A 27,925-nucleotide genomic window follows, 5' to 3' on the forward strand; every position below is an offset into this window, starting at 1 on the left:
TTCTTCTGCCAAGCCCTTGGAGAATATCAGATTTTTGTCTGCCAGTGTTTTTGGTATATTTACAGGCATTTAAGACGTTATCAAAAGAGCTTCTCTTCTGCATCTTTTCACTCTTTCAGGTCCAGATCATAACACTGTGTATTCCCTGTGGAAGTCCTGGTCAGTTTCAAGCCATCAGAATCTATACCCCATTTAAAATCGGGGAAGAAAAACAATAACTTTTACATAAAAAATCAACTTTGTCTGCCCTGATGGTTTACTTACTCATGATCTTATTGGTCAAGTTTTAATTTTGACATTTTGCCCCAAAGAGCTGGAGGAAATCGATCCTCTGTTTGTCGCATCTAAAATATTTAAGTATTTCACATTCCAATTGCCACTGTACCTTTCTAATGCTTTTATGTCTCAGTATATATATATATATATATATATATATATATATATATATATATATATATATATATATATATATATATATATATATATATATATATATATATATATATATATATATATATTTTTTTTTTTTTTTTTTTTTTTTTTTTTTTTTTTTTAAACCTTATGAAATATCTCAAATAACTGATCAGATTTTGACATTCCTGGCAATTATTTCCATGCGTAGCAATAATCCAGACATGCAGTAAACACAATCAACACTTACAAAGACAAGAAATGTATGATGTTCACAAATCATTTTTATGCAAATAAGCAATTTGAAAATCATATAATCATAATCAGGTTTATTGGCCAAGTCAGGTCACACAAGATAGGGAATTTGACTCGATTATTTTTGCTCCCTGTACAGTAAATAGACAAATGGCTCTTATTAACATATATACAATTTTAAAAAAAAAGTGAAAAGTGCAGCTGTATGAGGTTGGCATAGTTATTGAAAGGTGCATTGTTACATTGTACTCAAATTTTTATTCGGATAACACGAATATTTAAATTTGTGTTTCTGTTAAAACAGGTGCATACATCTATAACATCAAGTGTATTTAGAAGTGTGCATTTTTAACTTAGTCTTTCTTGAGTATTTGTTGTGGATTTCTTGAGAAAAGTATGTGCTTGTCAGCTTTATAAATCTAATTTCTAGGAAGTGACTCCATTTTAAATGATTCCTTAATGAATATGTGAAGTAGACTGTACTGACTTCTTTTATAATCAATGTATGCTGGGTGTGTATGTGCCTCAATTGATGGGTAAATAGAGCAGCCATAATATGTTCTTCCAAGCAGAGAATTTTGAGAGTCTGTAAAGAAAGTCAGCGTTTTTAAAATAAATTGAAATTCACTACGTGAATTACTGTATAGCATATGTTTTTATTATAATCATTATATTTTTATAATTATTTTTTTATTTTTTTGTCTGCATACATATTAATGGTTAATACCAAGTTGGTAAAAACCTAAAGCATATATATATATATATATATATATATATATATATATATATGCATTTTAATATATCAATTTAATATATAATGTTTTGATATATATTTAAATATATATAAAAAGAATTATATATATACATTTATATATATATTATATATATATATATATATATATATATAAATATATATATACCTTTTTCCCACCCAAGAGCACCTTCGTCACATGATTTAGATGAACCTTCTGAGTACTCTGAGTACTTTCTTTTGTTTGGATATATATATATGTATATATATATATATATATATATATATATATATATATATATATATATATATATATATATATATATATATATATATATATATATATATATATTCGATTCAATTTTATTTATATAGCGTCTAATACAACAGATGTTGTCTCTAGACGCTTTCCAGAGATCCAGAACATGAACATAAACATAAACATAAACCCCCGAGCAATTATTACATAAAAAATGGCAGGTAAAAACTCCCATAGTGGGAGAAAAGCCTTAAGCCAAACAGTGGCAAGGAATATAGGAATAGATATATATATATATATATATATATATATATATATATATATATATATATATATATATATATATATATATATATATATATATATATATATATATATATATTACACATTTTATTTTAGTAATTCATGTAAACATAATTTTTTATAATTATAAATAAAATACCTTCTATAACAGTTGTGATATAGAATATGTCTGTTGAATATGTAAATATGTGTAAATCACTGAATATGTAATGAGATGTGAGAGTCTCGTGATCCCATTGGTCGGGTCGGTGATGACGCAGGTGGGTGTGGGCGGGGCCTGAGCAGCAGCAGAGTAGCAGAGGAGGAAGCAGCGGGGATGGCGGAGGCACACCTCTGAAGGTAAACCACTGATTTACCACATTAACACTAAACCTTTCTCCCCCCAGCAACATTACACCAATGTCAATGTATACGCGGCCGGTGTGCCTCTAAAGGCGGCGTGTTAAACTCAAAATTGCCCTTTTTGGGGGCTTCCTAACGCGAACGCACTCTTTTGTTCAGCTTCGGAATGGCCGCTGTTTTTTTCGGAGTGTTTTCTTTTTTTTCTCCCGCAAATGCTCAACACGGAAATTGCTGTGAGGGTCGCTGCTGATGGAGTCGGTCCGCACATTGAGCGTCTCCTGCGGCTCCTCGGCGGGGCTGCTGAGCCCGCCCGGGCCCGGCTGCGGGGGCTCCGGGGGCTCCGGGGCTGCAGCTCCCTCTCCGCGGCTGGAGGAGCGCTCTCCCCGGGCCCGCCGCCCCGCTCCGCCCGGGCTCAGCTCCGGTCCCCGGCACACCCGGCCACATCCCGGTGCACTGCACCAGTCCTACCAAAAGCCGTTTGTTGAATGGATTCAGAGTGAAAGTGGTGTTTGACTGAAAAGGGTGGTTGAAACCCTGCTAAAGCCTGAATTATGGTAGAGTCTACGCACGTAGGGTTACGGCGTAGGCTTACGCGGCGACGCGCACCGTACGCCGTAGGCTCTGCGTCGGTGTAACGCGGAACCATAAATCAGCCTTAACTAGGGGCTACTAGCCTGCTAGCTGAGCGCTAGCAGTCCGCATAACTGAGTTTTGCTCTGCTTTTTGACGTTTTCTGCCTTTTTTGCCAGACGTCTAATTTGACTTGGGGCTTGTATTTTTTTCTTATGTCTAAAATAGCCGTCCAGTTGTTGGCGTGTAGATGGTTTTAATGGCCAGATTTCGTGTCTGCAACCGTGGTGCATTTTTAGCGTCCACTTGACAATCATAGGTGAGCAGTCACAACGTAATAAATGTCAAAGTTGTGATTGTGACACCAAGTGACCCTGATCCCCTGCATGGGTTTTTTTTTTTTTTTTTTTTTCCTATTTGGTGTCCGTCTTATGCAAATAAATTAATCTCTAAAGGCGACTTGACTTCTCGACCTGGTAGCTTCCGATTTTGTCAGTAATCTGTTTCCAAGAATCTGTTATCTGCACAGCAGCCTCCCAGCTAGCGGGTCATGTGGGGAGTTTGTAGTATCAGTCGCCATGGCTGCCACCTCACCTCTGCTTTCTACTTGTTTTGCCACGAATATCACAAGAACTAGTCGCCAGAAGTCACAGGCTAAGCTTATTCTTGATGTGAACCTACCAGTGGCGTCAATTCAGTGGAAGCTAAGGTATGGCAACGTTACGAGTCACAGAACTTAACTAGAGTATCAATCAACACGTCCAGCAAATACTCATCACAGAAGTCTGCTATGGAGCTGATCTGTGTGGTCAAGAAAATTTGAACTTTTTCAAATGCAGTCTCGCTCACTGCAAAAACTCAAAATCTTACCAGGAATATTTGTCTTATTTCTAGTTAAAATGTCTCATTTTTAGTCAAAAAATCTCATTACACTTAAAACAAGATTCATCACCAGAAAAATAACTTGTTATTTGACCATTTTCACCTGTTTCAAGTAAATTTTCATTTGAAATAAGTAGAAAAATCTGCCAGTGGGACAAGATTTATCTTCTCATTACAAGCAAAAAAATCTTGTTCCACTGGCAGATTTTTCCACTTATTTTAATTGAAAATCTACTTGAAACAGGTGAAAATGGTTGTTTTTGAGTCTTGTCTTAAATGTAATGAGATTTTTTGACTAAAAATTTGACATTTTAACTAGAATTAAGACAAATATTCTTGTTAAGATTTTTTGCAGTGTATAATAACTAGTGAAATCGATCATGTTTTTCTGATTTGCATTTGTAGTTATTCTATATGTATTAAGTAAGAGAATAATCAATACAAATAGACACAGAGTAATTCCATAAATGTATTTAAAAAAACAAACATTTACATTTTCCCTTGAAGCCAAGGTGTGGCGGCTGCCGTACCTTGCCATACCCAATTGACGCCCCTGGAACAGTTAAGTCATGCAACATCACTAGAGCTGGACTGAGGTCTGAGGGATTTCCTTCCTCCAAGTCTAATGCATTTTGTCAAATCACAACACTTCTGAGTCTGTGCTCATGTTTCGTTTATCCTATGATTAACAGAGGTTAGGGCATATCAAATTGGATCATAAAGGCATTATAATGGATAAACAAATGAGAATGGCCAAGGGTTGTACTCTGGCCTAATTGCACTGGTTTTAGCAGATGGGCCCAAGAGATGCTTAATGGAAACTACTTTTGTGTTTATGTGGGAAGTCCAAGAAGCTTTTTATGGTGGTGCTTTGGTAGTGTTGATGGACCCCATCACCTTAAGCTCATATAATTGGTTAGTTAAATGTCTTACTATCCTTTTTTTGTGTGCTTAAACCAGACCAGAAATGTACATGGTGGTAGTTTTACAGATTTTAGAGGAAACTGCTAACTAGATGAATGTATGCTTAGGTGGAGCTGTAGGTTTACAGTGATGTTAACACCTATTGGGCCATGTTTGTTTAGTGTCAGTAAGCTGATGTGAGGTTATGCAGTAACTTTAACAAATTTGTCTTGAAATGATTGGGAGGGGGGCTCAGACCGGTTTGGTGGGTCTTTCCGTATGTTGAATTCTTTTCTTTCTGCATTGTGGAGTTTATATGACCTACTTATACTACCAAAGATCCACCTTATTGTTTGTTTAAATTGCAATGTTTAAATGTTTCAGCTGTGTTTAAGTGTAGATTTGTTGTGGAAGGAAGGTTTACTTTGTCAGTGCCAGAGGTTTTTACCTGATGAAAGATGTCAAATATATCTGAAATTGGCATGCAATGAAGACACTGCTTATGATGTGCTCCATACTTAATCCTTATTAGAGATTGTGGAGTGATTGGATGTCATAAATCAATAAATCATAAATAAAACTTGCATTTTTTACCCCATTTTGAGGTGATTACTATTTATGGACACTTGAATACTGTTGTCACTGAAAAAAACACTATACTCATTTGAAAGATGCTAATAATAAGAGTATACCTGGTTGGCATGGGTGATATTTGTTACCACGACTCCTGATAAAATCCAAAAAGCTCTTTCATGAGTAAGGGTAATTTTCCCGAAATTCTTAATATTTACATGGTTATTTTAAATCTTATTGCATTTTCAATTAATTCTGTTTTTATTTTTCTTTGTAGTTTTTTTCCTTATTTATTTCAGGGACAAACAAGTAGTCATTGAGCATAGACAAAAATCTGCACAGATATTGTTTGTTATAGTGATAGCAACATATCTGAACAAGGAGAGTACAAAGAGTACAACCATAAAAGGCAATGGCTTGCACAGTTAAGTTTACATGGCCCCAGCAAATCTGGTTTGCCTGGCTATTCTCATTTAATGGTATGCTTCCTAAAGCCAACATTGCATGTCCATGTCCTTATTTATAAAAAGAAAACAATTATCCTTTATTATTTACAGAAACAGTGTAAGGCATGCAAACATGTAGAGTGTGTCACCATTTACTTTTTCTCTCATTCTCTTGCTTAAAAGGTCATATGACCTGTTGTGTTTGGGAGTTGATGCTTTGAAGGCCACTTCTAAAGATTACTCTCAGCAGTCCTAACCTTTTCTCTTGGTTCAGATCCTAAGCCAATCCTACTTCTCTTTTTGCCACAGCTTAGCTTGTACTACTGCCGGAGAGCTTTACACAGTCATTGAGGTTCAGCAGAAACAGAGACTAAAAACAGAAAGGAGGCTAGAGAGACAGGGCTAGTGACTTGTTTTTGAATGTCAAGACCTTAAGGATATTTATATGTGTGATATCATTTGGTGAAAATTGCAATACTGATATGACTTGCAATTAGGGTTGCAAAGGGGTGGAAAATTTCCGGTAAATTTCCGGAAACTTTCCGGAAACTTTCCATGGGAAGTTAAGCTGGGGAATTTTGGAAATATTCCAAATTGGAAACTTTCCATGGGAATTATGGAAATTATGGGAATTATTGGGAATTTATGGGAATTAACTGGAAATTGGGGGTAATTTAAACAAACTGTATCATATCCAAACATAAATGTAAATATTTATTTTGTCATAAGCAGATATCCATGCAAGATAATACAAAAACAACTTTAGTTTTTATTCTTGTATGAACAATTATTTTAATGAACAACAAAAACATGAATGTTGAGTAAATACTAACTCACCCCACTCCCCCACCCAATCAAAAAGTAAAATGACCCCAACCCCCCGCCCCCAAAAAAAGTCCCAAATGTTAAATGAAAGGAGCCCCACTCCCTCCAAAAAAGTCCCATTCAACATGTAAAACAAAAGCCTCTTCCCTCAAGCTTCACAAGCCTAGTTTCTGCATGTTCTGCTTTTTTGCCAAAACCTTTCAGGCAATAGCCTCTGGAATGGTCTTCAAAATATTTGACAATTGATATATAAATTCTTGAATGGTTACAGAAAACCGTCTTGCTGGAGTCAGAAAAAACAGCATCAAATTTGAGGTAGCTACCACCATAATAAGCTAGCCTCTTAAATGGTCAATGAAATGACAAATAGCTTTCATTTAGCACCTAACTTACCAGCTAGCTAGCTACTGTGTTAATACATTTTTATTTAATATTTGCAAGTTAAACATTAATACCATTATAGATCAAATATATTTACCCCATAATATTATCAAAACTTACTTGACTTTATATAGTCCGTGGGCTCAAATGTGTGGCTTCAATAGTCTTGTGCTTTGAGCTCAAATGTGTGGCCTCCAGGCTTCAAGAAATCACCTGTGCATGTGATGGAGGAATGCACAGTGCATGTAGGGGGTGTGGCCTCAATAGCCCTGCAGTAAGCAATGTGCTGTGTGCATGTGATTGAGGATTGTACTTGCATTAAATCTGGTTGTTTTAGCCAAGACTATGCTACAATATATTTCCCCCAACTATATTTAAGTTCCCTGTTAAGGGCCAACCTTCAATTCTGTAAATTTCTTATTTATTCCCGTTAATTTCCGTTACTTCCCGTTAATTCCCATATATTCCCGTTAATTCCCATGGAAAGTTTCCAACTTTGAAAATTCCCGGAATTTTGCAACCCTACTTGCAATATGTAAACAGATATTTCCTTATATGGTGTTGATGTATTTCTACTTTACTGTCATAAATATATCTCGACATCAGATGGCATATACAGACAGAAAACAAATGTGATTTATTATTTTTATTCCAGCAACATGGTTTTGCTGGGAGGTTGTGCACCTGGAAACAATGGTTATATTGGCAATGAATCAGCTTAGATGCATGGCAGAACAGTCTCTCTCACCATTTAAGCAAAATATATTTTCATTCTTTTGCAGTATTAGACAAAAACCTGAGTGAAATGCTAGACCACCTATTGGAGGAAAATTATAATCAAAATGATATTTATAAAAAAAAAAGAAGTAGGATCTACCCCTTATGGCTGATCCATGTATTTCATGGTGCTAGCAAACAAACAAACAAATATATCAGTGGTTTGTTTTTGTTGTCCTTTTCTGGATAATGCATGTTTTATACCAGGGCTTTAAGAGGATTTTCTAACAGTATGTTCCTTTTTTTGGGGGGGGGGGCGGGGGGGGGGGGGGGGGGGTTGTCTGTCTGGATTGGCTATCACCAGTATTTAGTATTTGAAAGTATTTTCCTGTTGCTAGTTTCATTAATTACTGTTTTCTGGAACAGCCCATTTTTAAAACTCTTTCCACATGCCTTTCATCTCCAGACACATAATTTGATCTAAGTTCCTTGCGTTAAGAGCACTGATGTTAATGAGCACACTCAAAAAAATACTTTCTGGTTGAGCCTTTCAGAAGGGAACTTGTTCTCTTTTTTTTTTCTTCTTTTTTTATATTTATGAGAATTGTTGCTACAATTGATAGATTCTGGACCAGAAATGTGTTAAGGCAGACCATCTCAATTGGTAAAACTTAAAATGCAAAGAATGTTTGTAAAGTTTGCAGGAGAAATTGGAAGTGCTAACAAAATTCTTTTTTTCTTTTCCCTTCAACAGAAAATATAGGACGGTTTAAAAAACAAAAAAACACACATCTTGTTGGACTTTGCAGCCTGAAAGAACTTCTCTCTGAAGGTCCAGGGATTGTATGCAGTTCAAAGCTCAAGCATGTGGCCCATATATACCCCAAATGACCTACTTCAAAGGATTATTTCTCTCATGGCCTTTTAGCAAAGGAACACAGCATTACAAGTATACCAAAAAAAAGAAAAACAAGACAGACCTTTGGATGACAGAGATTTTATTTCTAAGGTAACTCTAAATGTTTTGGCTTGCATGGGGATGTTTTCTTTAGAAGTCTCCTTCACTGTCTGTGTCCCTTTATTTCTAAATAAGTAACCTGACGAAAGAGTCCCATGAGCAACTCTGCTGGTGGACCAATAACGTCAACATGAGTAGTACTTTAGGCAAAGAAAAAGATTCTAAAGAAAAGGACCCCAAAGGTGGTCCAGTGGGTAAAGAAAGGGAAAAAGAGGCTAAGGCTTTGGCCAGCTTAGTCAAAGATGGTGGCAAAGACACGAAGACCAAAGGGAAAGAAGCCAAAGACGGAAAGAAGGACACAAGCAGCTCGACACCGGGTGTTGCCTTTTCTGTTGACAATACAATAAAACGGCCAAACCCGGCACAAGGTACACGCAAGAAATCAAGTAATGCAGAGGTTATCAAAGAGCTTAATAAATGTCGGGAGGAGAACTCAATGAGACTGGACCTATCGAAGCGGTCTATTCACATGCTACCCACCTCTATTAAGGAACTGAGTCAGTTGGCAGAACTCTACTTGTATAGCAACAAGCTACAGAGCCTACCAGCAGAGGTGGGTTGCCTGTCAGGGCTGGTCACTCTGGCCCTCAGCGAAAACTCCTTGACTAGTTTGCCCGACTCCCTGGACTCATTGAAGATGCTTCAAATGCTTGACCTCCGGCACAACAAGCTCAGAGAGATACCTGCAGTTGTCTATCGACTGACATCCCTGACCACGCTGTACCTGCGCTTCAATCGCATCACAACAGTGGAGAAGGACATCCGAAACCTGTCTAAACTCACCATGCTAAGCATCCGTGAGAACAAGATTAAACAGCTACCGGCAGAGATAGGTCAGTAAAACCTTTTGTTCAAGGGGATGAGTGTCTCAGGTTTTAGAACAAGTAAACCACAGACCTTTTGGTTGATGGCCTTAATGCCATTTTTCATCTAGAGCAGGGGTCGGCAACCCGCGGCTCTAGAGCCGCATGCGGCTCTTTAGCGCCGCCCTAGTGGCTCCCTGGAGCTTTTTCAAAAAAATTTGACCTTTTTTTTCCCTTTTTTTCTTCCTTTTTTCCCCTTTTTTCTTCTTTTTTCTTTTGTTGTCCTTTTTTTCCTTTTTTCTTTCCTTTTTAATCTCGACATTTCGACTTTTTTTCTCGACATTTTGACTTTTTTCTCGAGATTGTACTTCAACATTAATTTCGACATTTCGACTTTTTTCTTGAAATTTTGACTTTTTTCTCGGTATTTCGACTTTTTCTCTCGACATTTCGACTTTTTTCTCGAGATTTCGACTTTTCTCGACATTTCGACTTTTTTTTTCGAGATTGTACTTCAACATTAATCTCGACATTTCGACTTTTTTCTCGACATTTCGACTTTTTTCTCGACATTTCGCCTTTTGCCATTTGCCTTCATTTTAAGGCTTATACAAGACTTTTCATTTTTTGCGGCTCCAGACACATTTGTTTTTTGTGTTTTTGGTCCAATATGGCTCTTTCAACATTTTGGGTTGCCGACCCCTGATCTAGAGCATAGGTGTTCATGTTTTTATACGGTTTAGGCTTCTGTGTACGTAATTCTGTGGCACTCACATATTCTTGATGCAAACACTTTTTTCAAATCAAAATTAAAGACAATGATGTTGTGATTGGCACTGCTGTGTTACATGCACTGGTTAATGGTACTGCAAGAATTATGACTTTAAATAATAATAAAAAATATCATATTTTGTGGATCTTTGCAGGGGAGCTATGCAGGCTCATTACTCTGGATGTTGCCCATAACCAGTTGGAACATCTTCCGAAGGAGATTGGAAATTGCACACAGATAACCAACCTTGACTTGCAGCACAATGAGCTGTTGGACCTCCCAGAGACTATAGGTAATTTTAGTTTATATATTTTGATGTTTGGGATTGTTTTAATTTTCCTCTTTTTGGTTCCAGGTTTAATTTGTAAACATTGAACTCTAGCTAGATGACAACTGGAGTGAAGGCATATATCAAAAAATATATTCTTGTTGTTTCAGGTAATTTGGCAAGCATTAATCGCTTGGGTCTGCGATATAATAGATTGTCAGCCATTCCCAGGTCATTAGCCAAATGTAGAGAACTGGAGGAGCTAAATCTTGAAAACAACAACATCTCAGTGTTGCCAGAGGTAAGTAGAACACACATGTTCATGCCACAAAATTAATGTTAAATTGTTACAATGAATAATTTTATTATGAATACTAGCTTCTTTTTTTGTTTTGTTTATTGCAATATTGTCAAATATGTAAAATGGACATCATTAGTATTATATCAAAATGTAGATGCTTCTGTGACAGTGCTCTTATTTGCTTGGTAAATCATTCATCCATAATGGATAGACTTGTTACACACACATTGTTCTTGAAAGTTCTGCATATCTATTGGGGAAGAGTTGTGTCTAAGTCAGATAGTTAATGTGATGTCTTTTGTTTGAAAAGGGCCTGCTGTCAAGTTTGGTAAACCTGACAAGTCTAACACTGGCGAGAAACTGTTTCCAATCTTACCCAGTTGGTGGACCATCGCAGTTCTCCACCATCTACTCTCTCAACATGGAGCACAACTATATCAACAAGATCCCATTTGGTATCTTCTCCAGGGCCAAAGTGCTAAGCAAGCTTAACATGAAGGTATGTCCTCCCTTCTCTAAAACTCTTTGGCAACAGTTGTTAAAATATTATAGGCATAACTGAATGTTTAAGACTGTTGTTTGTCATGAAATTGCATGTGTTCCTTGTCATTAAAAATGTTCCTGTTTTATTAAAGCAGTTCAGTAAACTCCAGCAATGACATAGTGTGTACAATCAATGGTAAGAGGCTGAAACTGAAGCAGCTCAGTAGAATTCAAATGGCATTATTTAATTCACTTATTGATGTGAACTCAGTTGAACCTTTGTCATTCGCTGGGATATATGTTACCAGAGTCCTACAAAATTGTAAGAGCATAAAGCCTGTACGGTGAAATATTTGTTGCACATGCTACAGGAAAATGTGTCATTGCTCCTCACGATTTTAATGTCATAAAGTGCATAGTAGCTGTACTTTGTTGTAATCCCGTGCCTGCTTGGAGTCCATGCATTCATCACCAATTCCACCAATTCCTCCATAAGCATCACTATTTCCACAGCAGCCTGAACTGTCAGCAAGTTAAAAGTGCAGTTAGTGGCAGAAAGATTAAACAGTATTTTCAAGTATTTCATAGAAATTAATCAAAAGGACCCTTGGGACCTGGGGGAACAGAAAAGCAGCTGTCCTTCTAAAAGTGGCAGGACATACTTCCTCACAGTCTGTTTTTGAGCCCATAAGCTACAGTCATCATTATTGCATAGTAGGTCAATGTTAAGAATGCTTTAAATAAATAAATAAAAAATCTGTTAAGTAAACAATGTTGTGCACTGTGTTATGGGAGACACTGTGCAAGATAGTCTGGTCAGTTGCATAATGGAGATCATTCTTGTGGCCATTTGGCTAATTTTTACGTACTGCAGGTTGTGTAGATTGCATGTTGCATTCTACATTTTTGTAAAAATCAGTGTGCACTAGTACTAGGGCATATCATTTTGAAAAATGGCCTTACAAACAGTCACACATTCATCCCTTATCTTCTCAAGTCTTTGTCTTAAGTTTTTTTTTTCCTTATAGAACAAGATCACTGACCTGTAGCAGCAGTGCTGCAGGCAAAAAGTTAACATACAGCCCTGGATAAGTCTTAGAAAAACATAGAAGACCGTGTTCCTTAGTAGATAAGTTGTGTAGAATACAAGTGTATTGAAAAACATTGCCTGTAAAGTCATATTTGCTTCGACCTTTGCTCATTCAGGCACGTATAGTGCAGGTGTGGGACGTACACAACAATTTGGTTTACTGCGGTCTGGTACAGTTATTAAACCTGTATAACAGATATTGATTTTCCACTACAAAAAAACAAACAAACGAAAAAATGTTTTTTTCCACAAATGCAGCACTTTTTAAAGCTACTTTTAAACAGATATTTCTGCTTGGCTGGAAAAAAAGTTAGTCTTTGGACTTATGTAAGCAAACAGATAAGAGCCTCTCATTTGAAAAGCTGTGCGGTGATTTATATGTTTAAGCTAGAAAAAACGAATTTAACCCTAACTGATGCCAAGTCGCTTCTTATTACTTAAACTATGTTGCAAGACACACCCTATGCTTGTGGAAAAGAGATTTCTGTTTGAGAAGGGTCAAATTATTGCTCTGCGCCAAGTAAACAGAATAACTAAGGAGATTATTTGAAACTACTAAAATTGGTTTAAGAGTTATCTAGTGCATTATTAAAACCTGAAAGGATTGTGTTGAAGAATCACTTAAGAGCAGGAGGTGTAATTGGAAAAACATCTTGACTGTTTGTGACCAGAGATTGAATAAACATTTGTAATTTAATTTAAAAAAAAAAAGTCAACAGCAGAACTTAATGCAATGTTTTATTGTGAAAATAAGGACATTTCCGAATGGTCGGTTCAGTTGAGCTTTATTTATCGCTGCTCACAGGCCAGTGTAGTCGAGTTGTGCCAGTCTTTTACTGAGTGCTGATTCTTCTTCAGAGCACAAGTTTCTTGTGGGTTTTTCAATATTTAGTGCCAAATCGCAACAAATGTTATCTCTAGGCACTTCAGTGCAATTAAACTCATTCCAATTTTGTCCAATTAATAAGGGAAAAAAATAGTAACTGCCTGGCAAAGGAAGTCAATAGATTGCACCAAGACAATACAGTGTCCCATCCTGACCATGCACAAAGCCACTGTGGAAAGGAAAAACAAGAGCACAGACATCCACCTTGATTGGTTGGGGTTTGAGGGCACAGGAAAGATGAGAGAAAACAAGAACAACATCATATCAGAACACCTGCTGGAAGGAGTCACAACAGTGACATAAGTGACTCAAATAATCTGAGTATGAGGGATGTTTTAGCAGCCCCTAAGTCTTTGCTCCAAGTCCATGCTCTATCAAAAAGGAAAGCTTTACGCTTAATCATAAAGGTAGAGAGGGCGTTTGCTCCCAGAACACACACTGGCAGCTGGTTCCACAGTGAGGGGCCTCATAACTGAGAGCTCTACCTCCCATTCTACCGTTAGAAAATCTAGGAACTACAACTAAACCTGCTGCCTGACAGTCAAGTGCTCTGCTTGGACAATATGGAACTATAAGCACTTTAACATATGACAGAGTCCGATCATTAAGGTCTTTATGAGTGAGGAGAAGATTCTTTTTTATTCCATTCTGGATTTTACAGAGAGCCAGTGAAGACACGCTAAGATTAGAGTAACATGATCTCTCCTGCTAGTTCTCCTTAGAACACTGGCTGCAGCGTTTTTGATCAACTGGACGTTTTGTAGATAATTTTTGTGACAACCCAATAATAAAGAATTACAGTAATCCAATTTTGAAGTAACAAATGCATGGACCAGTTTTTCTGCATCGCTCTGAGACAGGATCTTCCTAACTTTAGCAATATCAAAAAGGGTGAGAGAAGGCAATCTTAAGAAGCTGTTTAACATGTGAGTTGAAGGACATATCTGGTCAAAAATAACTCCCAGGTTCCTCACTGTAGTAGAGCCCAATGTAATGTCATCTAGAGTAACTGTATAGCGAGCCAGTATGTCCCGAAAGCATTCATGTCCATCCAACAACTTCAGATTTAGCTGTAGAAGATTTTGAGCCATCTGGGTCTTAATGTTTTAAAGACATTCTTATAGTCAGACCAACTGGTTCGTTTCAACTGGTTTCATGGACAGCTATAACTGTGTATCATCAGGATAGCAAGGAAAATTTATGGCATGCTGTCTAGTATTACCCAATGGAAGCGAACATGAGGTGAAAAGAATCGGTCGAAGTATTTAGCCCTGTGTAACTCCCACTTGCCCTGGTAAACAAGGGAAAATGATCCATTTACATTAACAAATTGGACTCTTATCAGATAAATATGACCAGACTAATGCAGTTACTTTAATCCAAATAACATGTGGCAGCTATCCTTAGTTAATTGATTACAGGTAACCCAAGAACCCAAGAAAACAGCACACGAGAGGGTCTCACACTAATTCAGACCACAAAAGATGTAGCGTTATAAGTGAAGTCTATATGAAGATGAATGGATCTTAGTGGAATGGATAAGCGTTTCACAAAAAATCTTAGACAACTGCCAAGGATTGACTTTCCTGATGTAATTACATATTCGGTGACTGTCAGCTGACAAGTTAAAGACATTTAGGTACTATGCTAGTCATGTATGTATGTGTACGCAGTCTTCCACATCGTCATACCTCTGCTCTGATCTGCAGCTGCAACAAAATCCACCAACTCTTTGTATTTTTTTCTTCCCACAAGTATATAATCCCATTTACCGTAAAATGTCCTCTAAATCTCTCCTTGATTTTCTGAAATCCATGTTGATTGGTAAATTCTACTTTAACTCTTTCTCCTTCTCTACAATTTTTGAGGCTAGACCTGGGCAAAGTTAATCCTTTTCTTTTATGTTTGCATTTCATTGTCCCCTCAAACCCATTTCTCTGCACCAAAAATAACACGTGCCACAATTCCTTGATCTGCTCAGCCTCTGAAAACAGGGTTGTCCTTGTTGTGAGTCATTGAATTATTTGTCGCATTGCTGATAAAGGTATATTGTTTTCTTCCTCAGGACAACCAACTAACATCTTTACCATTGGATTTTGGAACGTGGACCAGCATGGTTGAACTTAACCTGGCCACCAATCAGCTGACCAAGATCCCAGAAGACGTCTGTGGTCTTGTCTCTCTGGAGGTGAGGCTGGCAGACACGTTTGTTGGTGTTTCCCTGTGCCCACACACAGCTCTACAGTAAGACACTTTTATATCACGTCAATACACCTGGGCTGCCATCCCAAATACAAACGGTATGTGCTTCTGTAAGGATTTTTAGTTTACCAGTGCAGTGTCCAGTTATTGCTCATACATTGTGCCATTTGGCAGTATGCTGGACCAGTTTTCTTATGACAGCTTTGAGGCTAGTTGGTGGGACCTTCTTGCACCGACACCAAAATGGTATACCTGAATTTAATTTTTTATGATTGAATTTAAAACAGATTTTATAGATATACCTAGATTTCCTAAAAAAATTGAAAGACCAGGGGCCTCATGTTCGAAACGTGCGTGGATTTCAACGTGAATCCGTGCGTGGAATTTTTGCGTACGCAAAAAAAATTCAGATGTTCAAAACTGTGCGTTCGTCCAAATCCACGTAGGTTTCTTTGAACATCACAATCAGCGTGGATCTGAGCGCACATGCAGGAGCACAACACTCCGCCCTGTCTCCTCCCTCAAATACATATATTTGAATATGATAATGAGGATAATTATCCATTAAAAACCGCTCATCTTAACAAGAAACTTGCAAAACCAGGTAAAACAAATAAAAAAAAAAATCACCGGCTGTGAGCTAGAGATATTCCTGTCAAAAGTTGAGGCCTGGAAAAAATTATTTATTTTGGGGCATTTCTTCCGATTGAAGCTGCATTGCATTATGGGTATTGTTGTTCTTTGCTTTGTGTTGCATTCCGTTAAGAGTTGTGGTTTTATTATGATCGTAAGGGTTTGTGAATGTTTATGGGCAGCGTTAGTGCATCCCACTCTCCTTCTCTTGTTTGTATTTTAAGAACCGACACCAGAACTTAAGTTGGTGGGTGAAAAACGGCTCCTCGTTCCGCTTTACTGTCACGCGCAATATATACTGACGGATTAAGACCAATGTACACGTGTATGGAGTCTTACACATTGTGGATGTCCACGATCACCTCTATCATAAGTATAACAATGTGAGCAATATAAACTTATATTTAAAACCTGAAGCATCACAATCTGATTCCTCTGCTGCAGAAATAAAGACAACTTATGCCAACAGGATTATCGAGGTGCAAACGTGAGAAATAAAGAGCAAAGTTGCTGTAACTCGAGAGTGTTGCATCCACAGGAGGAGAGACCGGTCTAGGTCCCGGTCCATCATCGGAGAAACACTTTCTGGACCTGCAGCACCTGCAGCTGACTCCATATCAGACTCTGAAAGTTGCCTAAACATCCAATAACAACTTTATTAATTCATTGCTGAGTCACATCAGTTCGTACAGACCAACCTTTCCATGACATCTTAGTTTTATTTTAAAAGACAACTTTACAGAACCGGTTCTTGGCTGCAAAATGCATTTTAATGTTTTTCTGTCCAGACACAGTTATGGGATGTTTTAGGATCTGGCTTTAATCTCCAGTATTCGTCCCATGGTCGTCATGGCGACTGAGAGATGTCCAACCTGTAGCAGCTCCAGCTGAAAGATCATGTTGGTCTGAACCGGAGCAGCTGGTCCAGTTCAGGGCAGAGATCCAGAAGGATCCTCTTGGTACCTAAACCAGCTGATGGTCCAGTCTTACTCCTGGACCAGCAGGTCGGTGTGATCTGATGCATCAGCAGGGTCCTCTAACGGAGCCAAGGTTGCCATCAGGATTTGCAGGTTCCATCGTTGAGCTCCTTTTAGTTGTTTGTTCAGATCATGTGGTTGATTGTGAGATTGTTGCAGCTCCACTCGTGTGTAAATTATCTGGTGATGTGGGGACTGTCGTGTCCTTCACCTGTGGTCATGAACTTATTGCTGACGTCACGTTTCCTCATATTCTGCACTTCACTGCATCACCAGTGAGTGTCGCCAACGGACAGAACCTCAGAAAAGGGCGTGCTCCAGACATGATGTGCGGGTGAAAGACTGCAACTTTCTACGTTCAAATCACTTTTCGAACATTCGACCATGAGCATAGAAAGTGGCGTACGCACGTTTCGAACATGAGGCCCCAGGTCTACTGCCACTTTAACGTGTAAGGCTTTTTTTTTTTTTTAATCCTTTTGTTAATGTAAATAGGCATGTTTCTAACAGCAGGAGTTCAGGGTAAACTCGCCAGACAGGAACCTCTAACAGGATCCACCGTCTCCCCGGCCCTTCAGCCGGCATATCTCCATTACACTGTAGAGCAGGGGTGTCCAAAGTCGGTCCTCGAGGGCCGGTGTCCTGCATGTTTTAGATGTGTCCCTTTTTTTATCAAACCGTGATACAAGGAGCTTGGTCATCAACAGAACTATCCAGACTTTGATGACAAGGTGGTGACGACCGTTAATTAGAATCAGGTGTGCTGATGCAGGGAAACAACTAAAACATGCAGGACTGCGGCCCTCGAGGACCGACTTTGGACACCCCTGCTGTAGAGCCACACACAACAGTCGACTGAAAAAATAGTAGGGCTGCAGCTATCGAATATTTTAGTAATCGAGTATTCTACTGAAAATTCCATCGATTAATCGAGTAAATCGGATAAAACATATATTTGTTTAGTTAAAGAGCAATTATAAATATACATAAGATGTTAGATGTTAATTGACATCAAGACTAAATTATATAATACAGTAGGTTCATGGCTGTTCATTTAAAAACCCTGAACTTACACCAGTTGACTAAATTCACTGCCTTCACTCAAAAAACTAAGGATCTTACCAAGAAATATTCTTATTTCTAACCTAAAAATGCCACTACACCTGATATCAGACATAACTTAAAATTTTAGGTGTTTTCCCACGTGTTTCAATTGAACTTTCATTTGTGTCAAGCAAATTTTAAGTTGTAGTTAAGTTTTAAGTTAGAGTTTTGGCAGTGTTCAAAATAAAATGAGACCTGCTGTATTGGAGCACATTAGGCACCAGTGCTGCTTGTTTTATCCATGAATGACTACAGAGATCAAATGAAATGAAAACTACCCAGTTAGCTTTATTACGTTTTTATTTTTCTGACATTTTCTGCCTTTTCTTTTAGTTAAAACTGTAGCGGGAACAGAGGTTTATATACCGGGTAAAGGCTGATTTATGGTTCCACGTTACAACAACGCAGAATGTAGCGCGTCGCTGCGTACCCTACGCCGTAGCCGTGGCAACGCCAGCCGGACCGCCGCTCTCCGCCCTCGCCGGAGAGCGGCGTAGGCTCTGCGTCGATTTAACGCGGAACAATAATTTTGGCTTTAGAGGGGGAACATAGGAGAACGGACCAGAAGAATATAGCGTGGATTAAAAATAAAAGTTAAGCACTGAACTACATTAGTCTCCCGTCGGGGCCATTGCAGACTGCCTGAGCATGGCATGTTACTAAAACCAAACATACCCGCTGCCTCTTTCTCCCCCCTTTAACGTGCGCAGCGCATGGATGTCCGGCGCAGTGTCAGCGTGTTGTGTCGCATTAAATGTGGTCCGGGCGTAATACGAGGCTTTGAGCTGGTGAAATTAAACGAAAAAAAAATAATACATTAAACGATTCCTCGAGGCAGAGAAAATTCCTCGATCATTTTTTGTAATCGAATTACTCGAATTATTCGAGGAATCGTTTCAGCCCTAAAAAATAGCGCCAGCGACCAACAGGTGGCAGTAACTCACATATTTTGCTGTTCGCAAACACGACCAGCAGCAGACAAGGAGACGAAAAAAAAGAATAGAGTAGAGAATAGAATCTCCAACTTCATCAAATGTACTCACACCAAAGTGTCTCTGGTCCAAATGGTTCAAATGACGTTTTACTGCATGAGAATAATCACTTAAGATCTGTTCTTAATGTTTGAACTTCAATATCTTCTCAGGTGTTAATATTGTCCAATAATCTTCTCAAGAAGTTGCCGCATGGTATTGGGAATTTGAGAAAGTTGCGAGAGCTTGACTTGGAGGAAAACAAGCTGGAATGTCTACCAAATGAAATCGCTTACCTTAAAGATTTACAGGTAAGTTTTCAAAACGTGCAGCTCTTCCAGTTGTGCTCAATTTTGCAGTAAAATAAAAGAATAAACGGGTGTATTTTTCTCGACACATCATCTTTGTAAAACTGTCGTTTCATGTCTAAGAACTGCTGCGTAATTGATCAGAAACATGAAATTAATGTGGATTGTTTGGAAAAGCAGAAGTGTAATCTCTGCTTCTCCACTGGCACGATGGTATGTGCCACTACTACCCAAACCTTATAACCTAATGCAGGCAGAGAAAATAAGTACCTTCACACAGTACACGGTTACTGTACATGTTGGGTACCCATTAATTATCAGGTTGTTCACACAGTTGGAGGAGTGCAGTATGGTAGTTAATTCAGACCCTTTTACATTTTGCACAATTTTATATGTTGTAGTTTTCTGCAAATCAGAGTAAAGATAAACATAAAGTCTATCAGTATTTGGTTTTACCCAACATTGCCTTTGAAACTGGACCAGTTATTCTTAGTATGCTTACACAGTTTTTAACTGTGCTTGGCATACTAAGACCAGAGCTCCAAGGCCGTCATACCATCTGTTTTAGGACCCCTTGTTCTTTGTTACTGAAGAGGGTCTTGGATGTTTGCTTCTATAAGTGGGCTAATTGCCAACCTCCACAATGATTGTGGGATAGATCAGATGACATTGCTTTGCTTGATGATACAGTACAATGCCAACATGTGAATTGGTTCCGGTATTTTAAAAAAGAAATCCCTACATTGCATGACTTTTCCATCGGGCAATTAGTTTGTCATTGCTTTTCTCTCATCTGCAGAACATCCATGTTACAACGCTTTTCCTGGTAACTGTTTAATGAAAAAACAATTGGGTGTACGAGTTTTGAGTTGCTCTTCTCATCGCCCCATTTTGAGTTACCCATCATAAATCCTTTGTGATTTAAGATGCAGACAAAATTTGAAGCTTCAAGAAATCCTATATCCATGTAACCTTGATTGTATGTATTGTATTAGGTCACTGTGCCGCCACATTGATCTTTGTGCCGATGTGATTGCCTCACTCTGTGATGCCCATTGTGTGGTTTGTGAATCAGGAATATGTGTAATTCAAATACAATTGCACCTTCTGACATTTTTGTCAGAGAAGTGCTATCTTTGAGCCCTGTAGTTTCTTGATCATTGTCATATAAACATGGAGCACCCAGCGAATCAGTCACAAGTATTGTAGTTTGGATCGCATTTCAATGCACAGCCATATAAAAGAAAGTACTCTTGCCTGTCGGGGTGTAATAAAATCATCTGGTCTTTCACTGATCTGGAAATGAGATGAATGCATTTTCAGATATGCAGTAACATGACATTTTACCCTGTGACATTATTTAACTAAATACTAAAACTAACTTTTTTTCTAGATTAGTTTTCCATAGAATGAGATTGAATCATTTCACAATAATAGACTCATACATTTTTAAATCAGTCCCCCCCCCCTCTCTTCTACCATTGTCCACCCTTCCTGTTACATATGTTGCATATGGTAGACTCATGAGCAGAGGGATTGTCTAATGATAAATGCAGGGTTATTTTCATAGTGGACTATTAGTTACATTTACTGTTGAGCTGTCATGTTGCGTAAATAAATGCTCAAGTTCTCTCACTTTGACAAGCCTTCCTAAATCTTTTATTTTTTAGACTGATGTATATTGGCTTATATTTTCATAATGCACACAGAAGTCACAATTTAATGATTCCATGATTTTATTTTCCAGATAATTTACGATTTTATTTTTCAGATAGACACATTGTTTAACATCAACATTGTTTCAATAATACACATCTCTCTCCTGTCATGACAGAAATTGGTGTTGACCAATAATCAGCTGACTACGTTACCCAGAGGCATTGGACACCTCACCAACCTGACCCATCTGGGTTTGGGGGAGAACCTTCTACAACACCTTCCTGAGGAGATTGGTAAGTGGTTCCTTCAACTGCATTACTGTGCTTGTTTGTTACGCTACTCGCTCTGCTTGTAACAGCATGGCAACAGCGTTCCTCATTGATGGTGAAGAATTGAACTGATCCAAGGAGCTGTTAATAGCCCCTTTTACATTCAGAATAACCTGTGTTAATTACCCCAATGTAGGGTGTCACTTGTCCTTTTTATATTAAAGGAGCTTGAGGCAGGATTGAGGCAAGATTTATGAAAAAAATTAGTATACGTTTTAAGTTTTCTAGTAATAATGTCGGATGAAGCGTTCCAAACCAAAACGAATGAGCCCTCTAGTGTAATCTCTCCTTTGCCTTGAACAGGCTGTGTGCTGCAAAATGTGCTGCAATTCGGACTCCGAATTTCCCGCGCTGGGCGGCGGATGTGACGTCACATGACGCTGCATGTGCGTTCTCCCCGTTCTCCCGTGCCGGCTTCACTGTTGGCTGCAGTACCCCCAACGGCCGTCGTGGCAAAGGGTGGCGCTAGAGAGTCTCATTTCATAAAAGGAGCCTCAAGCTCCTTTAACTGACAAGGGATCAGATGTTGAGCTGGCCCCTTAACTTGCCCACCTCTGTGGGTACACTTAAACACAGATGTGCTCTTGTGTAAATAGGTTGATGCGGGACATGGGTGGGATTTATTTATAACAAGTCTGCAAGCTCCTCACCAACAGAGCTGGAAGCCATAAAGAGACATATTAGGGGACCCGTAATATACAACTGGGTACTAAAATGACAGACCAAGGCTTTACAAGAAATGAAACTCAGAAAGAGCCTTACTGTAGATTCACACTGAAAGCGTCAAAAGTCGCCTGTGGTCACTCAGGACTCCTGCATCGCGCTGCTTGCCGACGCCTGCAGTAAGCGGGGCTTTCAAGCTGCGCTGCAGAACTGGCGGGGAAATAAGTACATATACATATATCAATCTATCTATTTATATATAGCATGCACATCTTCGGTTTCATCTCTCACCATGGATCGCACTTTGGGAAGCATTGTTTATATTTCAGCGTTATTTCCGCATAGATAAGTGAGTTTGATGCTCTCTTTAACAAGGTTGGTCCGCGGATCAACAGAAACTATCAGAGAGCCATTGGTCCCGGTGAAGCTGCAGTCTGTCTGCAGTGATCACCACTGACACACCGGGGAGTAGCGGATTTGGTCATATTGTTTAAACTGTAACATGCGGTGTACCGGACCGTCGTGGTGAAGAGGGAGCTGAGTCGAAAGGCAAAGCTCTCGATTTACCGGTCAATCTACGCCCCTACCCTCACCTATGGTCATGAACTTTGGGTAGTGACCGAAAGGACAAGATCGCGAGTTTCCTCCGCAGGGTGGCTGGACGCTCCCTTAGAGATAGGGTGAGGAGTTCGTCACCCGGGAGGAGCTCGGAGTCGAGCCGCTACTCCTTCACGTTGAGAGGAGTCAGCTGAGGTGGCTTGGACATCTGTATCGGATCCTCCTGGACGCCTCCCTAGGGAGGTGTTCCAGGCATGTCCCACCGGGAGGAGACCCCGGGGAAGACCCAGGACACGCTGGAGAGACTATGTCTCTCGGCTGGCCTGGGAACGCCTCGGACTCCCCTCGGAGGAGTTGGAGGAAGAGCTGGAGGAAGTGTCTGGGGTGAAAGAAGTCTGGGCATCTCTGTTGAGACGGCTGCCCCCGCGACCCAGGAACGGATAAGCGGGGGGACGATGGATGGATGGATGGATGTTTAAACTGTGTTTTGTAATTAATGAGCATGTTTTCTAGATGAAATATATTAAATATATTAATTCCTGATAAAATAAGTTTGTTAGTGCACAGCTCTGCTAATGTATGCATGTGAACGAGTGTATGTTTGTGTGTACATGAAAGTACAATCTGCATTGAGGCTTCTTGCTTTGGGAATCCCGGTCTGTGATTGGATGCTGCCTCGGCGTCTCCGCTCCTCATTTTCATTCAAATTGACGCTCTGGGCGCCTCCATCACGCCGCTCCCGACGCCTTTTGCAGCAAGCTTTCATAGACAATGAATGGCAGCCGGACGCCTATGACATCCGTGACGCTTTTGGTGTGAATCCACGGTTAGAAAGAAGTTCTACAACACTGGGCTGGTCATATTTCAATCAGGTGATTTGTAGAGGAAGCCACTCCTTAAATCTCACTGTCATTCAGCCTGAATCCAGCACCTACTCCATCTCCTGCACCCAGCACAGCCGGCAAGGCCAACCGAACAGACAGAGTCGTCATGTTACACAGTACCACTCGATAACGCCTCCTATTCCCTCACTTGGCTTCAGGCAACCGGGGAAGAAATAACACCCCTTGCATGTGCACTGCCCAGTGTGCATTAAACAGAAGTTCTTTGTCCTAGGAAAGTATCTAATCTAAATACACCTATTGTGAATGAAATGGATTCTTTGTTTCCAGTTGGCGAGGAAATATTAAAAATTGGTGCTACATTACTTACAGGTTTCACATTTATGTATACATATTGTTTCACAAAAGCTAAACAGACTATTTATATAGTTGATAATATGAATATGATCCTTTATTAATACCCAGAGCTTTCAGGGACATTAACTTCATCATTGGCAAAGCAAAAGATTATCATTAGACTTAGTCAATCCCCAAAATATTAATCAGAGTTCCTAAGATAGTTGATTAATCACTTATGTAAATTAGAATAAATATTTTTGTACACTCTTAAAGGGGACCCATTATGGCATCTAATCCCTATTTTAAACAGGCCTTGAATGTCTTAAAAACAAGCTTTTGATTGTTTTTGCTAAATAAATTAGAAATTCGGCCTCTAAACTATGTCTTTATCTTCCCATTCTCTAACCTCATTATCTATGTGGGATTCTGAGTGGGCGGGGCTATGATAATGAAGCACTGTGCTGATTGGCTGCCTGAATGACGTGTAGCAGGGGAGGGCACAAAGCCTCTCTCCGGGCAGAAGAGCAGCGGCTGCGTACACTATTAAGGCTGATTTATGGTTCCGCGTTACACCAACGCAGAGCCTACGGCGTAGGGTACGTGGCGACGCACACCGTACGTTACGCGTCGTCGCGTAACCTACGCCGAACCTTACGGCTTAGGCTCTGCGTCGATTTAACGTGGAACCATAATTCAAGCTTTAAACCGTGTGCGATGCGAGCGTCAGCGACAAAATCACTTCTATTCCTTTATTTTCTATTGGACTGTCCTAACTGGCCACAGCGACGCTATGCGGCGCTCCGTTTTGAGCTGAACATTTGTCGGATGCCCTGCTTCTATTTTCTTCCTGTCGCTCACGTTGAAAGCCGGTTGAAAGCGCTGTAGGAAACGGTCACGGATGAGGAACAGCTGATCCAGTTAGTTGAAATGAGAAGTTATCTCTATGATTCCTCCTCATTTCACCACAAAAACCTCAATAAAGTGGCAGCTGGCTGGAGGGAGATGGACAGAGAGCGTCCGATGTCACGCAGTGCTACGTGATAGTCGGACGCTCGCATGCAGAAGGCTGGATTAGGACAAGGTTTTATAGTTGTGGGCGTGGTTTGCATTTTGGTTACGTAACGAAAATGCGCAGAATCTGAACGGCTCGTAGATCCACATCACACTGGACGGCTCATCCGGGCGGCTGTACAGACACTGCAGAATTTGGTTGCTTTCCTCCTTCTCTGAGTTGGCAGGCTGAGGGGAGACCACTTTATATATGTTAAAGCAAGAGAAAACGTGTTTTTCATAATAGGTCCACTTTAACATTTCATAAACTTTATATTAATTGTAGCCGTGGGAACAATTAATCAATAAATACAAATATGGTTTCTGTGGATTGCAATTAAATACTAAACCAAGACCATCTATTGTCTGTCCATAGGCACGTTGGAGAATTTGGAGGAACTGTACCTCAACGACAACCCTAACCTTCACAGCCTCCCATTCGAGCTGGCCCTCTGCAGCAAGTTGTCCATAATGAGCATAGAGAACTGTCCCCTCACACACCTGCCGCCTCAGATTGTGGCAGGAGGCCCCTCTTTCATCATCCAGTTCCTGAAGATGCAGGGACCGTACCGTGCCATGGTCTGACCTCGGAGCAGCTCGGTGCCAGTCCTGCATACCTTCCACCTGCTCTCTCAGCACCCTCTTGCCTGCCTGCCCCTGTTATGTGTATCATACACTGTAAAGAAAAGGGACTCGCCACGGTTAGTGTCAGTGGCAAGGAAGGGGGAGGTTTATGAAGATGTTTTGTTCTCTACTTCTGGGCAGAAGCAAAGCAAATGTTTTTCGAGACTTTACTCCTGTGCTCCTCTACAGTTGATCAGTCAGTTTAGGACCCCAGTCACCAACCCCATTCATCCTCCATCCCAAATCATACAAGAGGAAAATATCTCCACCTGTTTTGCCAAAATTGTGTGTGCGTGTGTGTGTATATTTATATTTATATATATATACATACATGCATAAACATAAAGTGAGCTAAAGGGCAAGATTTCAAACGTTTAAACCATGCTCCCATTGCCAATGTACTTACAGTAATTATCACATCTATTATGTGAGCAAGGATACAACTGTATGCAAAAACAAACAAGTCTTTGGAACTTCTCATTTTCTGCTGCTGCCATACTTTCAACCTTTGTCATCTTGTGCTTTCTTTAATATTTTTAAACATCATTTTCCCAGGTCATAACTTGTGTTAATTGCTTTTTGACCATAGAGAACAAAGGTCTAATGATGGTGTACAGGTTATGATTATTATATATATATTTTTTTTGTTTTTCTCACTTAATTTTTTTTCCTTTTTTTTTTTTTTACCTTAAATGTTTAAAAAAATACTGTGCCTATGTTTAGAGTGATCCAGTGGTTCATTTCTAAACAAATTTCTTCATGAAAATACAAAGATATAAATTATTTCAAATACTTTATCACTGCTGTTTTTTTTTTTACTTTTTAGTTTTCTTACTTGGTTTAAGTGTTGCTGTTGCATTAATCTGTCTTGCAAGCGATTTCAATTTTAAAATATGACTATTTGAGATCGCTTTTAAAAAATAGCAGCAGAATTTGTTCAACATGGAGCAAGACTTGTATAGATATGAGGAATACCAACATACATTCTTGGGAGGACAGCTTGGACCTTTTCTTTTTTTCTTAATTTTTTTGTTTTTGTCCCCCCAAAAATGGGTGGTGAGGTGTCTCCCTGTACGTTGATTATGTGCATCAAAAAACTATTCGAAAAAAAAGTCAAATAGGTGATGGAATAAATTATAGATGTTTTTATATATGTATGCAATTTATGGTTGTTGCCTTGAGTGCAATTTTTAGTTATGTTTACTTGTTTGATATTATCTCCAGTGTTGGTCTTCTTATCTGTCATCCAGTTGATCATTGACCAACATATCAAGTGTTGTTTTTTTTTTTTTTTAACACATTTTCTCTGCTCTGGAGCAAGTAGTAAGTGTATCAGAGCTTCAAAAATATTTGATAATAAAATCTTGACAGGTAACTTCCACATGACACTTTCTTTTTGTTCAATTTTTGTTAATATTTCAGTATTTTTTTTTTTTTTCAGATTTCTTCTTTTTTTTGACAGGCTTTTCTCATTTTGATTGAATATTGGAAAACTGTTAAATTGATGTGTAATTTAATGCTTTCTATATATTGTTTGTCCCACACTGTCCCGGCGATGCTGCTGCTTTTATGCACATTTTTAAATTCTTGGCGTCCTCTTCCTAAACGCAAACACAGTTGTTTCTTTTCCTTTCCCTTTTAGTGGGGGGCATTAATTCTCATGAAAATCTTTATGCCAAATGGTTAATCATTCATGGAAGCAAGGTGGTGTGGTTATCACTGCTTCTCACAACAAGGTTCCAGGTTTGAATCCCAGCAGGGGTGGTGTGGACTGTGCATGTGCTCTCCATACTTGCATATTCTGGGTATCGTGGCCTCCTCCAGTCCAGAAATATTCACATTAGGATGGTGATTCTCAGTTACGTGAGCATGGGTGCTTATTGTCTGTTTGGCCCTGTGATGGACTGGTGACCCGTCCAGGGTTGTACCCAGTCACAGCTGGGATACGATTCCAATGATCCCCCCTGAACAAGCTGAAATGGTCAAAGAAGGACAGGTTAAATATGTAAATCCTGTCAATCTTAAGGTTTTCCCGTCTTAATTCTGATTCCTCCTGTCATGCAAGAAAAATCACATATAGAAAATTTAAATGAGCATGTTTTTCTTTTCTTTTTAAAGGATTAAATGTGTTTTTACTTCATTTAATTTTGAGTATATTAAAAATCCCTATAAAAATGGTAAACAAGCTAAACACTTATTTTTTCCGTTTTTGTTTTTTGGACCCATATTATTTGTATTGAATCGTGATTCAGGTTTGTGTGGAAATGGGTCTTCTTGATTACAGCAGTTTAGTGGATCGTGGTACAGTCGGGTCCTGAGAGCGCCACGCCTCACCTTTAGATTGGGTCGGATTTGGGGCTAATGATGACACGCTGCTTCTAATTTACCAGCAGAACCTTTTGCTGCTTTTCATGGACTGAAACATTT

General features: G+C 39.2%; 1 protein-coding gene across 1 annotated transcript; it reads left to right on the forward strand.

Annotated features, from left to right (window-relative positions):
* The first annotated feature begins 2,262 nt into the window (after positions 1-2,262).
* On the forward strand, positions 2,263-26,873 carry shoc2 (SHOC2 leucine rich repeat scaffold protein). The gene is made up of 9 exons (XM_061721713.1): positions 2,263-2,318; positions 8,373-9,469; positions 10,366-10,503; positions 10,650-10,780; positions 11,091-11,279; positions 15,305-15,427; positions 19,300-19,437; positions 21,269-21,386; positions 25,251-26,873. The coding sequence occupies exons 2-9, from the start codon at positions 8,767-8,769 to the stop codon at positions 25,457-25,459; spliced, it is 1,749 nt and encodes a 582-aa protein (XP_061577697.1). The 5' UTR covers positions 2,263-2,318; positions 8,373-8,766; the 3' UTR covers positions 25,460-26,873.
* Positions 26,874-27,925: the final 1,052 nt, after the last annotated feature.

The sequence above is a fragment of the Cololabis saira genome, chromosome 1 (assembly GCF_033807715.1).
Source record: "Cololabis saira isolate AMF1-May2022 chromosome 1, fColSai1.1, whole genome shotgun sequence".
Taxonomy (NCBI): domain Eukaryota; kingdom Metazoa; phylum Chordata; class Actinopteri; order Beloniformes; family Belonidae; genus Cololabis; species Cololabis saira.

Excerpts from the sequence above, each read along its gene's own strand:
- shoc2 (XM_061721713.1), top strand. The coding sequence starts at position 8,767 with ATGAGTAGTACTTTAGGCAAAGAAAAAGATTCTAAAGAAAAGGACCCC. Across the intron at positions 9,470-10,365 it reads ACAGCTACCGGCAGAGATAG|GGGAGCTATGCAGGCTCATT; the intron begins GTCAGTAAAACC and ends GGATCTTTGCAG. Across the intron at positions 10,504-10,649 it reads GGACCTCCCAGAGACTATAG|GTAATTTGGCAAGCATTAAT; the intron begins GTAATTTTAGTT and ends TTGTTGTTTCAG.